Here is a 20,185-nt window from a genome sequence, read left to right as displayed (position 1 = left end):
TATTTGCTGAGCAGTTGGAAGGCTAATTACTTCAGGTTCATCCTTCCTCCTCTGGGCTCATTCCCTGTCATTCTTCAGTTTTGTAAAGCTGGTACAGTCAAGCCAGAGAGCTGATAAAAGTACAGTCTGGGTAGGGTTTCAACTGCTTGTTTCACTGAAAGCTTCAGCTCCCACCATTCCAGCCAAGTTTCATGGTTTTCTCTACCTTTCCAGGCAGCAATTAGGATGAGCTTTCTGATGTCCCATCCCTGGTCCAAGCATTATTGTCAGAAAAGCACCAGACAGCAAGGACCTGCATAAGGTCGCTTGCTGTCCTCAGTGCCAGCAGGCACTGCAGGGCCCAGGGAGAGGCAAAGCAGTGAATGCACTCCTGCGTGGTTGTAACTCAGTCTTCAAAAGTATTTCCTTAGTTATTTTGGATTATTCATTCATTCCATGCTTTGGAGTGAGAAAAAAGTTTCCCTCAAAATGGAAGAAGTTAATACAGTGACAGCTGCTTCCCTGATGTTAACAATGTGGCTGTAATGAAACACATCTCACCAGAGACTGCTGTCCCCACCACTTACTTCTGCTGTGAAAGTGCTTAAGTGGAGTCCTCTTCTGGAGTGGCCACAGTCTAACCCACCACCCCCTTCCCATTTTCACAGGGATCCAGGCGGGGCAAGTAGCACTCTCACAGGTCGAACCCTTCACTATAAATACCTCTCAGCTCATTATCAAGGTGCTCTTTGGGAAGGGCTCTCAGTTTTTGACTCATTCCCCCTTTTGCTTGCCTCAGGACATCTGCCAAACTGCTGGTCAAGCATTGCATGTGATCTTTCCTCCACTAAGGAGAGCACAGTCTGCTGCAGATACATTTGCAGGCAGCCCTGTGTTTACATTCAGCGTCTAACCGCTAGGGTGAATGTCCAGCCAAATACCTGTACTCGATTTTACAAATGCAAAGAGAAAGCAATGCTGCTGGTAGGTTATTCTCAGAAAGAGGTCCTCGACTCTGTAACTTGCCATATACTTAGAGATCCAGAACTGTTGCACATGATAAAAGCAGTCTATTAGCAGTTTGTCATAAAACATGCTCAGAGATTGTATGTCCTAAATAATGTATATGATTGTTTAGCCTGTTTGGGGACTGTTATTGTAATGGGAAATCTAAATCACTGTTGTTACACCTCTAAGTAAGCATTTTTTAAACTGTTGTTTAAATTAAAAGGAAAAAAAGACAAGTTAAGTCCTCAGAAGAATATCCCTAAAAGCTGTGATCATTCTGTGAGTAGCCTTAAATACTGATTTGGTATTTCTTCTAGTCCTGGGGTACAACAGTTTCAGCATGTTACTTCAGAGGAGCATCAACTTTTCTGCAAAGACTGTCACCTATGCATCAGTTTCACTGCCTAAAAATGGTTCTTTACATAAATTTTCATAATAAAACACTCTGAACTATTACCCAATTATTGCTTCCAACATTAAGTAACAAGGTATTATTAATTCAATTTTACAGAAGGGAAGAAATCATGAAATCTGAAATGCTTATTCTGTGTTTGCGTAGGCTTTTTCATATTAATTAATTATGAGACTTAATTACACTGAATCTCACCACTCCAAGCCTATTACGGAAAATTGTGTAAAGCAAGGAAGCAGGGAAATCTCCATCTCGGAGACAATCATTTATACTGACAGCACTTTATATGCAGGTATATCAAAAGGACTTCACAAATATTAACTCACACACCCAATGCTGTGGATTGGACAAAATCATTCCTGCTTTTTCCCAAACTTCCCCTACATTAGTAATCTGAGCAATGAACAATTCCCCCAACTTCCTCACATGACTCTGCCCCAGAAACTGAACATAAATCTCTCTGTCTCCTGATTTGTGCTTTACTTGCATGATCGCCTTTCTTCCCAGAAGTAGTAAAAACAACTCATGCATATTAAAATCACCAGATTACAAGAGCTCTAATCCAATGACTTTCAAAAGAAGTTGGTAAGAATTAGTAGACATATATTGGAAAATATTTTTAAACTTTCTATTTATCCTAAATCTACAGCATTTTATTAACTTAATTATGTTTAGTCCAAAAGGGGAATGGTAAACATTCTAAAACTTGACTTAAAAGGTTTTGTTTCACTGAAGCATCCATGAACACTTCCACATCCTATGTTGAAATGTTAATTCATAATTTCCCAAAGCACTTAGCCTCAGGGAATCACAACAGATTTTAATGCCTTCAACAGCAATAGCATTCCATGGGGAACCATTCTCCTTTTCCAAGCCGTCATCCTTACAAAGATGAACTAAGCCAAGGCAGACTGGCCTTTTTATATTAATATCAACTGATCATCCCACAAAATGGGCACATTTAAAATCAGGGGAGAAACAAAAGCACTATCTATCTTTGGAAGTCTGTCTAAAGAGAGCTATGAGTTCAAGTAAATCTATGGGATTAAAACGGGGGTGGGGGGGGAGGCTTGATCTTGACAAATATTAATCTGAATTTTCCTTAATTTCCATGCTCTGGTTGCCAGTGAGTGGAGGCTGCTCTAAAAGACTCTTTGTGAATATAGGTATAAATGTAAGTGGAAGAGACTCCATTTGTTTATGACTTTGACTTCTATGGAGCCAGGATTTCCCCCCAGTCTTCACAGTTATGACATTTTGTGTTCAGTCTGGTCTACTCCAGCAGAATATTCAGTCTGTGCTCCTCGCAACTATGTCTTGTTGGCATCACACCATAACAAGTGCACTACGAGAGTTTCAAGCACAGGAGTCTACCACACAGTATATTTTAAATTCTCTCCAGTTATCTAAGTCAGCGTTATTGGACTGCAGCAGAATTGAGTACAATGGGATCTGGCAGGCTTCATTCACAGGACTGTAGTTGTAAAAAGGGGAAAACAAACATTAACATTATGGCTGCTTCATACAATTTTTCTAAATACTTTAAGTAAAACAGAAATACCTTCCCAAATCTGAAAAACCAGAGAGTTTGCAGATGGCATTAAATCAGAGGCCTTTTGAATACATGTTCTTCCTTATGCAGCAAGGCTCTGTCCTCTTCTTTGATGGGTAATAAACGATATTTCCTTTATGCCATGAAAGGGTAACTACAGAATACAACTGGCAGAGGTAAGCTAGGCATTCATGAGAGTGACGGGTGCTCAGATCTGCACCTGAATTTCCATAGCTAATGACTCCATTCCCCACCCACCCAAGTAAACTCCTATTTTCCCCTATTCAGCCAAGGAAGACTCCATCCTCCGTCTGTGTTTAGGCACAGAGGGTAGATGGCCAGGATTTCCTTATGGAAGATTTAAGAGGCACACAGCTCTCTCCTCTGAGTACACAGGCAACTAAGAAGCTTTCTTTAGGAAGACTGCCTTAGCAAGCACCAAAAATCTGGACATAAATTAAGTATCAAACTCAGACCCCATCCGACAAGCTTCCTAACAAACAGCCTTCCTTGAACATGCAAACTGTAAATTGCAAGCATAAAATTAAAGCATGAGCTTACATCTAATATAGTATTGTTAAACCAAATATCATCACAAATCTGCTGTTAATGACAAAGTCATGTATTTTCTATGCTTTTAATACTAGCCCCTGAGCTTAATTACTATATTTAGTGTCTAGGGCAGCAGCACTTCCTACTCAGCATCCATCACCAGTCCAGCAGTTAATTGCATACCACTGACCTTCATATAAAACACCATGGAAATTTTATTACTGCACAACTCAACTGCATTCCATACAACACTGCCCCATAACTATGTCTTTTTATAAAAAAGCAAGTGCTTACAAAAGGGATATTTGAGCTAACTGAACTATTTACAATTTTTAAGAATAAAAACCATTTCAGAAGGTTTGCAACATACACACAAAAAACTTTGCAGCCTTAATACAAGACAAATGTTACTAAGATTCACGTTATAGACAAATGTGGAATGGAAAATATTCCCTGAAGTCATAATGGCAGGGTTATGCAGTACGCTATTTAAAAGCTATTCACCAACGATGTCTTTTTCCTTTTAGCCAGAACCCTATGGTAGAAATTCAACTGAAGAAAGTCAATTAATTGAAATTGTGGTTGTACAGCTGAGGAACTGGAAGTGTAAGATGAAGTAGCTGAAGGAAAAAACTAGGCACTTTCCATTTCCTATTTAATACTAGAGCAGCGGGCTAGCAGTCAGGACACAGGACTCCTACTCTGGAGTTACCTCTAAGTCCGCCACTACGAGGGGGCTACATCCTGCACATATGTTGCCTTATTCTCTAATTTAATTTCAAAGGAAATGTTACCGCTCAGCACAATTCTTCAAAGTTTAGGAGTCTCCTTGCTCCCTTCCAAACCAAAGGGTTTACAAAACAAATAATTAATGCCTGAGTCCTCTCATTTCAAATTGGCATGCTAATATAAGAGCTAATGTTCATCACAATAAGAAAACTCTCTTCCCATTTTACAGACAGGGATATGAGAAGATTCAAGAGTTGTGTCCAGGATGAATAAACTTGTGACACCCAGGATTTCAATGCTAGCTTTCACATCTCCAGGTTCAGGCAACCCAGCATCTCCACAGCTGCAGACTTCCACACGAACGCATGTGCCCTGCAGGCCCAGAGAAAGGAAGGCCCTGGTGCCACAGGTGGAAGGCAGCGCGGGCTTTTGGGGAAGCGCCCATGGTCACTGAGGGACTGCACGAGCTGCTGTTATGGCAGTTTCACTGTCATCACTTCTCAGTCCTTCTCCAAGTTTCCTCTCTTCAGTGGAGCCATTAGAAGACAGCGGGCAGGGAGCATGCCCACCAACATCGTCAGGTGAATCACCCTTCCTCCAAAGTCAGAAACCAAAGAATATCAAGAGAAGACTATGGAGTAAACATGATGTTCACTACCGAGCATTCTTATAAGTCAAATGAGTAGGTATTACACTTATTTTAGAACCGCATCTCCCAAACACCTTATTCAATTTTCCTCAAGCAACAAAAAACCTTTCTACCTTAGCAGAGACCACGTTTGTATAAGTTCAAGCAATGCATTTAATTTCACCAAGGCCAGTTAAAACTGGCTTTACTGTGTCAATCCAGTTTCAAACTTTTTTTTGCTTAAAGACTTGTAACCTGTACTGCCAATGACAGTTAGGATTATCTAACAAACAAAACTCATTGTCAACATTTTGCTTTAAAGAATTACCTGTGCATTGAATGGATGATGTCTCTGAGGCAATAAATGTCATGGTATTGCATATTTTAAAAGGTCATTAACATTTTTAGATTGATAGCAACCATTTATTACTGCCTGTTTTTATAGATTCTTTAATTTCTGCAATACTACAGAGGAAATCTGAAGTGAAACTAGCTTCAGCGCAATCAGAAAGGGAGCTCATAATTTAATTCAGTTTGCCCCCTAATTGCAAATGCACAGAGAGCACGAACTAGGGAGGAAAGAAATAAGTGAAGAACAGATGCTACAACAAAGCATGCACAATTTAAAATCTCCTTTACTGTAGAAGCCTGGGTTGCAAATCACTTTGGAGGGTACACACATTAATGAGATTACTGAAAAGTTGTGGGCAAGCCTATGATTTCAAGGGAACAGCCCTGCTCTGTTTGAAACTGGATTCAAAATTCCCATTGATTTTGCTGAGGCCTTGGCTCAGATATTCTTGATGCCTGTTCACAGGAACATAATACATATAACTGCCTGGAATGGCTCACTGTAGATCTCTATGCAAAAAGAAGTTATAAAATGAATGCAAAGAAGAAAGACAAGCCTCCCTTCTCCCAGCCAGGAAGGTTTTTCTTGCCATCTCTTCAACACTTCTGCCAGAACTCCCCTCTGTCCGCGTGGCTGCTCCAGCTGTCCCAAGTATCTTCTCCAGACAGTATTGCTGAGCAGGCAGGTCATAGATTAAACAGTATTAGATGTTCTTTCTGTCATTTTGTTTTCAATAATTTAGAAAATGATTTTTGTTGTTGAGTTTTTTTGTTGTTTTTTTTTTTTAACAGAACAAGGGAGAGGTTCAAGAAAAAACAGCAGCTTCAAAGATAAGATTGTGTCAGACACTGGGCAATACTTAACATGTCTCCGTGACCATGAATATGTACACAAACACACGCACACACACATTAAAGTTAAGTCTTTGGAGAAGTCTTACAAAAAACAAAAAACATGTTCAACAGGAAGAGTCTGTTTAATGTAGGATTTAAGGCAAGGCACTTTCATTTGCATAGATCACTTAGAGCAACAGCAATTCACAAAATTCTCCCGTAAAAATCATGCTACATTTTGTCTAAAGCCACACATTCCTTGCAGATTACACTGCCTTTCTCATGCTGTTAATAAGATAATCTGTTACATGAGGCTCACAAATCCATTTAAATTGATTTTAATTAATGAATCAATCACTAGCCACTGATGACTTGGTCTACAGACAGCAAGCAATTCAAAGCCCCAAGCCTCTAATTCCAAACCAAAACCTACATTAGAGCAACAGGGCACCTCTCAGATCGATAGCAACACAAAGATGTTCAGTTCATACACACTTAAAGCGTATGAACTTGCTAAAAATATATCTCCAGATCTTACACATTACAATTCCCATGTTCAGGACTGTTCAACTAGGAAACAATATTAAATCATTTACCTTTCTTTGCAAATGAAATAAATGAAAGCAAGCATGACTATAACCCGCCTTTAAACTTTTAGATGCTTATTCCACTTGAAGATTTTCTCTTTGTTCTTAAACAATCAGTTGCTTAATGTTAATTAATAGAAGATTGCACTTCATATGGTCACAGACATGAACAATGTCTTTTACGCATGCTTTGATCCTGTGCAAATTCACTGCTATTCTCTGCTGCTAAAGTGCTCAATTTTTCATTTAAAAAAAAAAAACAACAAAGAAGAAAATTTCTGTCCCAAAAGCAACATGCAGAAGTTGCATGAAGAACATCTTTGTTATTTCAGTAAGTTAATTATTGTAATTATTGTTATTACAAGAAGTTAATTACAATGCAGTGAGTCAAATCCACAATAGGTGGTGTGATGCTGAATACTGCAAACCCTAAAGCTTCAGCATCTGGCTCCCTACAGCAGACGGGACACACACGAGCTAGGCTGCTTCTCCTATGTACACAAACAGCCAGTGCTCTAGCACAACACCTGTGAACAAAGCACCAGTTAAACTAGCCAAGAGGAAAGGAGGAAAAGATACGTGCCTTCCTGGGAGCCTCCTTTCTCAAGGTAAGGATCTTGCCCTGGGGAAGTTTAATATCAAAGACTGAGAGTTTCAGTTATGGACCAGTTATCCTGTTTACTTTTTTTTTTTTTTTTTTTTTTAACATTATCTGCATGTTCACAGCTCAATAGCATCCCCTTAAATATTCTAAGAGAAATCCTGATCCCTTCACACTGACGGAGCAGCTTGTGATGCAGCACATCAAGCACAGCTGCATTTTGCCAAAATAAACCCAATGGCCTATCCCAGGATGGACCCTACTAGCCATTGAGGGCAACACAGGCCACTACTGTGGCAAAAATGAGCAGCTGGCATGGGCCATTGGAAAAGCATCCAGGAAAACAGTATTGACACAAACCTACCAACCATGAGAGAACGGTCTTTCCACTTTCCCTAGGGCAACCTCACCCTCTAACTGAAAACTGTCGCTCAAAAATTCCAGTATCGCTGTCTGAGCAAAGAGCTGACCTTCTTCAGGTTTTTCCCATCAACATAGAGTTCCATGGGCAGAGGGAGGAGATGGGAAAAGTCTCTTTTAGGGTATAGGTCTCCACATTAAAACAGGTCTCAGCACTCAGCTGCCTTCAAGATGGTGTGGATCCCCTGCTGTTTTCCCAGCTCAGTCCCTCTCCCATACTGCCTGACAAACACAAAATTCAAGAAGGACCAGACTGTACATCAGTATGCGATCACCATGTCAGCCATTGGACTCCACAACCTTATAAACGGCCATTAGTTACACTGAGGTCAATTTATCAACACTGATTTACACCACCTAAGAAACAATCCAGCCTGTAGCTTGCTTATAAAGAGATTTCACATATTATCTAATACAAAAAACATTGCTGCCTAATATGCAATAACCATTTTGCCTGTTTAAATGAAGAGCTCTGTATTTGTTTTTAATCAATACTGCATATACAGTTTAATCAACACTGTCAAAAGTAGCTTTTTAATGCAGTGACTAACTAATTTATTGCTCTCAATACTCATGTTCCCAGTTTGTTATGAACAGACAATTTTTTGGAGGAAAGAACAAAAAGAACAATTAAAGAAGGTAGGTTTGGCTTTTATCTGCTGCTAATTAATTAGAGAGTTAAATTAACCAAATAATATGTACAAGATACCAAATGATCTTTTGTAATATTTAATAAAAACATAAAGAGTCGAATACTTTCCAGGCATAAACACATTAGGATCAACATTGTACCAAACCTGAATCTGTCCCCATTAGCTCAAAAAGGTAAATAGTACATCCTCTTGAACAGATGTTGTAGTGTACAGGCACTCCGCATTTAAAGAGACAGATTCTGTAGCCAACAATGCTTTACTGACATAGAGACAATCAATGTGTCCTTGATTATGATGAGGCAAACAGTTTTCACTACAAAAAAGCGACTGAAAAACAAATCATGTGTTTTTATTTTACATGTTCCAAGTTTGGGTTGTTTTTTTTTTCAAGTCCTCTTGGAGCACTGAAACAGCATAAAAATAGTTTGTTGCACAAGCATAAAACAAAGTAACTGCTAAATAAACATTTTAAATTTACTCCTATGTGTTCAATTCTCTTTCCCAATACTATTCAGCAGTTTGATGATATCACTAAAACTCTCTTCCCCTTTTCTGGTAAACTGATGAGATGGGTTTGTCCAAGAACTGTGCCATAGTGTGTTCCCTCTATTTCATATTCTGAATATCACTGCTGGAAAAAGTATTGCAGCACAGAATGTAGTATATGCCAATATATCCTGACATTCAAATCAAGACCACAAATTATAAACAGTTTCAGCAAATTGACTTGAGTGCCTTTGTTCCTCAGACATACATCTTCCTATTGCTTACAAAAGCAGCATATACTAACCACTAACACTGCCATAGCCAGTACTGGGAAAGGAAGTTATTGAAGCCTGGATTTCCTGCTTTTAGTTGTAGCCAAGAACTGTGAGGCTTGTAGTGGTTTCAGGAACTGACTCATCTAATGATTCATGGATAGATACTGGTTTTAATATATTTCTGATCATAAGACTCAAACTTCAAAAACAGTCAGAGTGATGCTTAATTTTTATTTTAAAGTAAAAAAGTACATAAATCAAGTAAACAAATATTGTCAAGGGACACACTGGCTAATAATTATAAATATGTTTTACTATGCACTCTGCTTAAAAAAAAAAAAAAGTATGTTAAAATTCCTGAAATTCAATTCAAGTGAATGTTAACAATGAATTGAAAATCCACTGGCAAAAAAAACAGTTACCTTTGTTACAATCCTGACACATCTAAACTTCAAGTGGAGGACAGGTGGGATATCAAACATACTTTTAGGTATAGCCTTAGGTACACAAATATCTACGGCTATATTTTAATGGACAAATTCCAGAGTTGTTGTTGTTGATGCACACAATTTAACTATGTATAATATGTATAATCAAAGATCAGCTGGTAACAATACATTTGGATGTTTGAAACAACAAAAAAGTTCTGTTTCAGGGGTCACTGGGGCTTCACTGGTCAATCTGAAAGCAACGACTAACACCCTGGATCTTAAGCACTCAGAAATGCATGCATTTTTGTGCTAATTCAGAATACACAACCAGCCATTTTTATGCATTTAGTTCTTCCAGAGGAAAGCATGCCCTCCAGTGCATCAAAATGCTTTTTGCCCACAACACAAATCTCATCAGTATGCTGTAACTTGAACTGCCAAGCTCTTGCACCTAAAAAATAGCTTGAGATGGAAACTTAATTCTGCTAGGCTCATGTACGGAAAAGTACTGGTTTACTTTTTAATTTTTGAACTGCGATCTGCAGACACTCCCATATGATGTACAGTGTTGGGGGGATGAAGTTAGCATTTCTATATTTCCCCATGTGCACAACTAGCACAAAAAAAGAAAACAAAGTGCATGTTGCTTGGAAAAAAAAAAAAAAAACAGCAGTTAAAACAGTTGACAAGAAAAGGCCAAAGTGCGCTCAGTGGCTGGCAGTCATTTTATGGCTATAGTCCTACAGCAGATTTACTTAGATGACGTCAGTGGCTCCTATCCAGCTTTTCTTTGGTAGCATTTACCACTTGCCTCTTGAAGCCTCCACTATGCTACAGAGCAGTAGACCATAATCAAAATTCCCTTTGTGAAATAGAGTTTACCTCAGGGCACAGAGGCATTGCTAGCTGAATTGCAAGCTCTTCACCCTGTACTGCATGCCCAGAAATAAATAACCTACAATACTGTACTTTCCTTAATACAGAAGAACCATTAAAAGCAGCCTGCTACCTAAAAAAGGGTTCTTTAATTTGTTTCCAACATCTCGGAGGCCAGAATATTAGTTAATTTTCCAAGCAACCCAGAACTATGACAATTTTATTACCCTTCAGACTTTTTTGTATTGTTTTTGGAGATCTGAGAGATCAAGTTATTTATGGGTCATTGTTCCACCAACAAAAATATACTACTAACACTAAAACCTAAAGTGAATTGGTAAAGGACACTGTATATTTTAAAAACATTTTTCAAATATGCCCCTTCAAATGCTTAACTATAACTGGTCAATAAGCACATAGTAAACATGCCAAGAAGCAAGGAAACAAATTACTACAACTAAATAATAGTATATTTAATGAGCAAAACAGACATCATTCAGAGCCACAGATTTACTGTCACAAAACAATAATCAGAACCAGTGAAATGCTGAGAAAGGCCAGTCAAGTAGATACCAGATCAGCTAAAACTTCAGAGGCTCTAAAGTTTAACCACAAAAATCAAATATATGAAAGACATCTTATTGTACTAAATAAAATACAGATTTGCTATGTTTTGATGGCCCCATCAGTCCAAAATGTCCACACACACATTAAGGGTGATAACTAGATAGGTCAGTGGACTGAAAATTGCCTCTCACCTTTAAGCACATAGAAATAACTTGTAGGGAAGATGTGCAAACGCCTTACAGAAAATCAGAAGTCTAAATACCTACCCTTCCCCACCTTTTCACTTACTTTCCTCCCCAACACATGAACTAGAGTGAGATCACTGGTCTAATCTGCACTAAGACAGAGGACAGAGGATATTTTCACCCAATTGTACCTAACTGCAAGACACGCCACGGACCAGTGTTCTATATCTTAATTTAAAACAAACCAGTGATCCCCAGACCAGCTTTAAGTTGATAATGCCAATACACCATGTCCCATTAGAGACACGAAAACCCCTGTGAGCAGCCTTCGATGTCACGCCACAACAGGGGAGCACTTCCACTTTTGACAGGCACTGGTACCCATGTGGACACGTGGGCAGGGTGGGAGCCTGATGCTTCATTCCCTACCAGCCCCACTGCCATGCTGACACTGTGCCCCTGCCTATGCTTCTCAGTCCACTCTGTCCGCAGCAGGAGGGACTGCAGTGGAGCGCTACAGAACGGACACTGTTCTGAACTGCCACATTGCTACATTCAAGAGGGATGGGAAAAAATTTCTTCTCTTTGACCTCCTTTCATTACTAGGAAAATGGTATCAGTGCACAGATTTAGAAGTCAACTGCAAACTTCTCTGAGAGAGAATCTGGCCCTCTACTTGGTCATTAGGCACCAGGGACCCCAAAGGCATTGTATAAGAACAATCAATGCATTCTTTCAAATAATCACCGCCAGAAAGAAGTGGGAACAGCACAGCGAGCATGGGCGACAAGATCTGACAGCAGGGACGCGTCAGCAAGGGGAAGAGAGGGGCGCGGAAGAAGTGGCAAGGTGGGCAGCGAATGGAGGGAAACAACCTCCCCTCCCTGACCGGGAGGGAGGCGTGCCTAGTCAAGGGCTGCCCAGGAGCAAGTACACGCACAGGCGAGGACAGCGAGGGTCCGGAAAGCAGGAGAGGGAGATGCAGTGCCCTGCAAGCCAGCGCCAAGCCAGCGCCCGAAGGGCAGAAGGCAGAGAGGAATGCACAGGGGGGTCAGGGAGCAATGCGAGATCCAACCCTAAGGACATCAGCGCAGCTCTGAATGCAAGACTTTATTTATGTTTGAGATTTTTCCTGCCACACAACAGATTATGACCAAGGGAAGAGGAAGTAGAAAAGAAAAGAAAAAAAGAAAGAAAAGATGAAGGAACTTCCACTGAGTCTTCTCAGAGGCTTTCAGTTGATCTTGAATGACAAATTCTTCAAAAATCAGCTGACAGAGATGAAGGGATGCATAATTTTTTAGAGGCTGCTTTGTTGAAATAGTAAAGATAAAATAGGGGATGTGGAAAATGAAATTGTTTTCAGAGCTTTGCCTCTTATTTTAAGACACAAAACAGTCCTAGGAAAAAAGTATGCATGGGCACAGCAGTTGTAAGTTAAATATGAAAAAAAAAAACCTTCCTTTCTACCATTAATAAATGTTTATCTCCAAGCAATAAATATTTTTTGATTGAGATGCACACAACAAAAGCTTTTAGCCTCTAAACCTCTATGAATTTACCTTTTCTTCCAAAGTCTGTTCTGACATTTTCTCCCCTTAAAACCAAAATGTCATTCCTGAATTATAATCTCCTCACAGAAAGACAACCCTGTAAAAAATCTACCAACTAATTCCAAAAATAAGCACCATTGTTCCAGGGCACCATGAGGTGGATGAATGAAGAGAGATTCCACCAAGGGAATAACTGTGATGTCTATAATGTTAAGGAATAATCTGGCACCAAAAATACTCAAGGCCATACTGGTTGGTGATTCAAACATGAAGCATATCAAAACGCTACTGATAAGCTAAATTAACAGATAGCTTATCTGAAGCATATACTAGCCATATGGTGCCACAACTTCTGTTGCCTGTTGCTGGCATAACAATAGGCTACTGCAGTCTTAGACTGGAAGCACTATTTGACAAACTGTCAACAGCATTTTTATTTTTTTGCAGAGCTCTAGGGCAACAGTGCACTCATCTATTTGCATTTTTTTTTAAACAGGTGAACAAAGAGTAAACCAGATGTCAACTTTAGAAATCGAGCTGTCTGGTTTGGGAGATTTAACAGAGGCAGGCATACTGCTACAGCTCAAATCTAGACAATGAGCTTTTCTAAAAACACTCTGGCCTAGGGGAGTGGCTATTTAAAACACTTGGCTTCTTTTATTTCAGCACTATGGAAGTGAATTCTGCTCTTAAGTGCCAGCTCAAATGAAGTCATTTTGTTTCACTGGGGCTTTCTTTGCATTTTAGCAATGTAGCATGTACTGCAGTAAAGGAAAAGACAAGTATAAAAAAAAAAATCGTATCTCTGATCCTTTTTCGGCTAGACCTTGGGTGGTAGGAGAAGGGAAAACTAATGATTCGATCACATACAAAAACAAACAAAAATCTGTCAAAGGATATTTCAAGCATATGTTAAATTAAAGTTATTTTCCCCCTCATTAAAAACAAAGAAAAAAAAAACAACTTTTGAACACTTTCAAAAGAATTGGTATTTACAGTCCCTCAAACTATGAAGGCAAGGTGTGAATACTGATAGATAAGGAAGATTGACAATGGAGCTTTAATATGTGACAGAGACATAATTGGTTAATACCAAAAAAACCCCATGAAAGTGTTTTGCTTACTTTGTTTTAAATACACAAATCTTTGTTACTTATGTACTGTTCAAGAAAAAGTCTTTTAATGGCAATATAGTAATCCACTCACTTGATTTATCATTTCAAAAACTGACAAAATAAAAACAACTGTCTATAGATATATAGTAGATGTGTCTACGGCATCCAATTATGAAAATGTGTTTTTAGTTGTGTTTTGTGGGAGTGTGAAAGACATAATGAGAAAAATAGATAACTTTCTGTTCTAATAATCTGTTCTGCTTTGATAGGCAGTTATGGGAACATATTTATTTTCTGACTTTTACCCAGTTAAGTATGTAGCATTTTTAGATTATCTTTTCAAATTGTTCTTGAACATTCTCGTTTAAAAAAAAAAAAAAAAAAAAACTCCTTTCATGTTAAGTTGAGATTGCACTTGAACTCTTTCCAAAAGCCAGAGCTGTACTGAATTATGATAATTAGAAAGCTGTGCGCATAAAAGGCAGCACAGTTGATGCATTTAAAAAAGTTCATGCCAGAGAATATAAGTTCAATATGTTCTCACATAATTAACATTTCCCATCATTAGCAGCAGTTTTCAGTTTATGTATCTGTAAAAACAACAGCACTCGTCATTGTTTTAGATTCCCAGTCAATAGCATTTTAATAGTTTTACACATAATCCTAAACTTTCCTCCCTTCCCCCCCAGCACACTGAGATTCCAAATTCTACCTTCTGACCCACTGGCAAACAAACTTGCATTTTGCAGTCATACGCTTCTGCTACCACACAGACTATCTCAGATTCAAATATTTAATGAAGAGCTAGTAAGAACTAGAAATCTAAGAAGGCCATGTGGAAACGTACAACAGGATGTGGAAGTAGTAATCGCATTGTTCCAGTAAACAATGACTAGAAGACAAAGAACGAAAAGTTGTAGGTGATACCTTTTACTGGACTGGTGCCAAAATAAAATGTGCTGCCTCTGAGGAACCCGGACACAAGCTGGAAAGACTGCTAAAGGGGTTTTAGTCCTGCACCAACTGGGCAAGCTTCTGTAAATGCTTTACACGCAGAACGGGTTTTCACAGCGTTCTTCACACACAGACAAAAATTCATCTAACAAATAAGTGCATATAGCACATGATGAGTTGCTCTGCGAGACATTCATAGGCTTCCTGTGCAAGATACCTCAAATTAGTTGTTAGGAACCAGATTTTGACATAGGCTTGTTAGCAACCTCTCCTTTCTCTCCCCATACACTCCTCCACTCCCTGTATTTTAAAATTAATATAATTCTGGGGGAACTTTAATAACCTGATACAGTACCAAAGTTGCTGAATCTGCATCAGCACAGAGAGTGAAATCTTGGGTGTACTAATAACAATGCAAAACTCATGGCGATTTCAATGGGATCAGGATTTCACACAGAAAACAAGAGAGGTTCGGAGTATTGAATCAGAAAAGTTCTAGTTGAATTTTAATATGACAAATCTGAGGAACAGATTTGAAGCTGGTGCCTCAAAGGATTGAAGTCTGCAACTTTTCACTCTCTTATGTTTTGGAAATGAGCAATCATTAAAACCAAACACAAAATTATTCCAGGAAATATTATTCCATCCTTGTTCCACTTGCTAAAGTCAAAAGGAGTTTTGTGAAAGAACAGAGGGCAAGATATGGCCATAAAGTATGAATTTATTATAGAGATTTTTCTTCTAAAAACGTGTCTTCAGTGTGGCCTAGAGTCAGCTGGCTTCACAATAAATAATGCCATTAATCTGTTCATATATCACAGGACATAATTTAAGTTATACAGTACTTGTATGCATTGCCACGAAATCTCTAACAGCAGTTTCTATTAGGGAGACAATTTACCTCTTCTAGGTTCTAAAATTTGGTTGAGACTCACTTACATTTTTTAAATAGTAAATGACCATAGTTTAGGAATATAAAACATTCCTACCTGAGGCAGGCATTAATGGCATTGGTGCTGTAAAGTGACAAAATAGTAATTAAATCTCAAATCCCAGAACTAAGTAACTATTATTTCTCTCACGCTGAACATAGGTCCTCTGAAGAACTGGGCATTTTAAAATAATGTTTAAAGGGTCAATTTATACCCTCATTACAGCAATGTAATTACAGAATAGGTCGGTATGAAGTTGATGGAATTAAGCTGAATTTATACCAGGAGGGGAAAAAAAACAACCAAACAAAAAAACACCCACATGTCAGTCCTCACCTTGAATCTGCACATGCTGTGGATAAGAGCACAAATGGAATGAGCGGTCAACTTTTAACAGAAATTTGCCTGCAAGTTTCAGACACAGATTATGAGCAAAGCTGAACATAAGCCCCTCACAAAAATTCGAAAAAGCCTAAGTGTGTCAAATTTGATATTCTTTTATTAAGAAAAGATGCATGCAGAACAGTGCCCATTTCCTTCTTTTAGACATCAAATATCATACTAAATGTGTATATAAAGCATATGCTGTAAATATCTTAGTATTTGATCCAGCAAATGTTTATTCACATGAGTCATCCCCGTCACTTTAACCTGAGTAAGGATTTGATCTAACAAACCTTTCCCCTCCCCCCCAAATAAATGGAATCATTTCAGAAAGACAGTGCTAGTTTTTACTATCTCTGGAAAGATATAACATTAATATTAATGCCAAGAAGAAATAACATATTAAAAAGTGATGCGCGCACGTGTGTGTGTATATATATATAGTCAGAAGTCATGCATTCAGAATGTAACGTTTGAAGGTAATTTTTTCACAAACACACACGTTCAAAACTGTACGCAAGATCATGTTTTGGAAACAACCTTAGGCACCTTCCAATAAAATCAGATTATTTCTACTGAAATTGTTCCAACCGTGTAACCATCCTACTTCACAGATTGGAAGCTGACAGTTATATCGCAATACACAGCTATTTTTATCTATCACTTTTTATTAAGTAAAAGATGCTTTACTTACTCCTGAATTTCTCTGTAGCTTCAGAAGTCTGTATTATACTTCTCCCTATACTATATCTTGAAAGATTGTAAGCAATTTTATCCAGAGGTAGTTTAAAAAGAAAGAAGGAAGAGTTCTTTCTTCCTCTGCATATGACTTTACTAAGCTTAACTTTTTCAGTCATGAACAAAGCCTAAAAACCACTTTAACAATATCCAAAACCACTACACTGTCCAGCAACAACAACAACAAAAAAAATGCTAGTTACAAATTATATCAAACGTGCTACATGCATACTCACACATACACACACATTACAACACTATCATTTCTCGGCTGGAAATTCACAGCGGGTCTAGTTCACAATTAAGTTCACATAGTTCTTTTTTAGCTGTTTAATTAAACTCCTTTAAGCAGAGGCTGTCTTTACTAAGGTTCATATCAAATCAAGATCTTTTTCTGCTTCACTACTCATGTACGTCCCACTCAGCACTATGACGGAGAAACTATACAGAATATAAAATAGTAATTTGAATCTTAAGAGCTGTTGTTACACTCTTCAGGGTGTAAAAACTAATAGTATTTACTTCACCAAAACAGCATATTTAAAATTGATGCTCAAAATACTCCTAATATGTGTTTATCAGTGAAGCACTGTTCAAAGGCATTTCTAGATTACTACGATGAAAAACAGAGATAAATCATTTGCATCCAGAATTTCTGCTTGATCAGCTGATATAAACCTGAATCAAACAAAATGCAGAATTATCCCTACTGGTATAGAAAATATATTATGACCTAATTCAAAATCAGTGCAGTGTTAAAAGGCACATTTTACCACAGAGGTGAAAAATAGATGCATCTCAAAAAAGTTTACCTTTAAATCAAAATTATTTTAAAAAGCTGATTTTAAATAGATGCAAGTTAAAAATGTGACCCACGTGTAAAATCTTCAGCTCATGATCCAAGAGCACTCCCTGTATTAATTCCTGTATTTCTATTCCAAATAAAGTGTGTATACGTATATATACACAAACTTACAAACATGCAAGCTTTCCCTCCTCCTCCCCCAAATAAGTAATTTAATATCCACTTCTGTGCTGTTTTTGATAGCACCATCTTACCACTAATACAATCCAATATCCCTTTAATGGTATTCCCCAACTATTTATAGAGATAGAATACCTCATATATTACAGACACATTCCCAACCTAGGGATATATGAAGTGTGTACATAATTTTAAATTAAGTCCTAATGTAATTATAATCATTTTGTAATCATTTTTGTTTTCATATTCAATTGCAGTCAGTACTTTGTTATTTATATGAATTTTCCCATAAGGGGCAATCCCACAGAGATTTCCATACTAGATGCACTGCATAATAACTGAACATTCAGCTACTAAATACAATATTTCATCTTCTCCAAACTTTGCCATTATCTAGTTAGATATCTCTATAAAATTGATAACTAGCAATATTGTGTTTCCAAACATTATCAGCATTAAGAGAAAGCAAATACACTTCTGTTAGACAGCAATACAGCTGTATGGGTACTTTTTTCCCTGAGGCTCTGCCCCTTCAGCTTACTTTTCTTATATATAAGATTTTACATCAGAAAAAGCCAGTACAATCTGATGTTTCTTGGCCCTTCTTTCCCAGATGGCGTTCAATAATGAACGGTTAAAAAGAAAAGAAAAGAAAAGAAAAGAAAAGAAAAGAAAAGAAAAGAAAAGAAAAGAAAAGAAAAGAAAAGAAAAGAAAAGAAAAGAAAAGAAAAGAAAAGATATTGGGAGCCATTTACATTCAGAAGACGTAGAGCATAACTGCTCCCTAACTTTCCAGCACTTCTGGAGGTCACTTTTCATTTCTTTGTATCAAAGGCAGGCACTTATTTCTAATAAGTTAACAACTCTCCTGAGAAACATGGGTGGCTGGTATTTCATTGTTTCATAAATATTTTTATACTGTAACACCATTCAACTTAAAACAGATTTCAAGAGGAGCAAAATCATGCACACAATTACATTCAACAGAGGTAGGAGCATGGACTTTTATATGTGGTGAAAAGAGAGTGGGTTCCCCCTCCCCGTTTTATTTCTCTTCATTACTTTTGTTTAGTTGTTTGGAGGGGACAGTGGTGTTTAAATTGCATTACAAAAGCTGTACTGTATAACTTTTTCCCTCCCCCTTAGAAGTGTACTTCCTTTAAAAACGCTCCTTCTGTGAACAAAGGCTGCGACCGGCCCTCGACATCAGCGCTGTGGACATCTGTGGAATAGATCTCTGTAAAACGTTACGGATAAATAAATAACCCTATGGTTCCTACCGAAAGGAAGTTTTCCAGGGACAATCTCCTCGGTGTTGTTGTAACTGCGACTTTGTCTTTTTTGGATACAATGTTTCTGCTGACTCCCGAAAATTTTCCACTTGAATGTGCAATTAACCAGCAGCAGCAGCTCTGGAGAAGAAGAAGCAGCAAAAAAGGACATTCCTTCTTTCATCTTTTAGAGTAAAATAGGAGGGGAAGAGGCAAACGAAACTCAGGGCGCTACACCGCACAGCTCTCCCGAGGCGGACCGAGCGGCTGTGCAGCCCGCAGCGCCGGGGGATTTTTTTTTTTAATTTATTATTGCTGTGATTTTATTTTGCGAGCTCGGGGCTGCTCCTAACTTCTTCCGTCTTCGTGAAAAAAAAAAAAATATGTGAAGAATGTCAGAGAGCGGTGCGAGTGCGCGTGTGTGCGAGCTGTGTGTGTGTGTGTGTGTGTGTGTGTGTGTGTGCGCGAGCGAGCGAGCGCGCCCGTGAGCGCGCCGGGCGCCGCGCGCTGACTCAGGGCACCGCCGAGCGGGGCCGCCGCCGCCTGTTGCGGCTCCGCCGAGACCCGGCGCGGCCGAAGCTCCCAGGGCGCCGCCGCTGCCCCGCGCCCTCCCCGCCGCCCCCGGGGCACCTGCGGGGCGCGCGGGGAGGCGCGGGGCCGCCCCCCACCCCGTCCCCCCGCGGGGCGCGGAGCGGCGCGGGCGGCCCCGCTCCCCCGCGCTCCGCGCCGCGCTCCGCCCGCGCCCCACTCACCTCCGCGCCGCGCTGCCCACCTCCGCCGGCGCCGCCAGCGCGCCGCAGCCCAATGGCAAACTTCGCCCGGCGCCCCCCGGCCGCGCGGCTATTTATAGCCCCGCGCTTATTTTTAATCTGCGGCTTCGCTATTTATATCGCGGGGCGCGCGGCGGCCCGAGCCCTCGCAGGGACGCGCTGCTGCCCGGCCGGCGCGGCGCGGCGGGGCGCGGGGCGGGCCGGGTCCGGCCGGGCTGCGCGGCGCCAGCGATGCGAGGAATGCGCGGAATGAGGGGAGGAATGAGATGAACGCGGGAGCGGGCGGGAGCGGGCGCCGCGGGGCGGAGCGGAGCGCGGCCCGCGCCTCCTGCGGCCGCGGCGGGCGGCGGGCGGGGC

General features: G+C 39.7%; 1 protein-coding gene across 7 annotated transcripts in view; it reads right to left on the bottom strand.

Annotated features, from left to right (window-relative positions):
- The window catches only part of TEAD1 (TEA domain transcription factor 1), a 161,599-nt gene extending 141,705 nt beyond the window's left edge, over positions 1-19,894 (bottom strand). For 4 of the 7 annotated variants that reach the window (XR_010884084.1, XM_067296144.1, XM_067296143.1 and 1 more), the window contains exon 1: positions 19,068-19,546. Coding sequence is in view for 3 of the 7 variants with exons in the window: in XM_067296144.1 (XP_067152245.1) it covers positions 19,068-19,242 (175 nt within the window). In the remaining 4 variants the exon portion in view is untranslated. Of the gene's footprint in view, positions 1-19,067; positions 19,547-19,810 lie in introns of those variants that run through there. The other 3 variants (XM_067296146.1, XM_067296145.1, XM_067296147.1) reach the window with 2 other exon arrangements.
- Between the last annotated feature and the right edge of the window lie 291 nt (positions 19,895-20,185).

This window comes from Apteryx mantelli, chromosome 4 (genome assembly GCF_036417845.1).
Source record: "Apteryx mantelli isolate bAptMan1 chromosome 4, bAptMan1.hap1, whole genome shotgun sequence".
In the NCBI taxonomy this organism is placed as follows: Eukaryota; Metazoa; Chordata; class Aves; order Apterygiformes; family Apterygidae; genus Apteryx; species Apteryx mantelli.
This window is presented reverse-complemented; position numbering and strand designations above follow the sequence as displayed.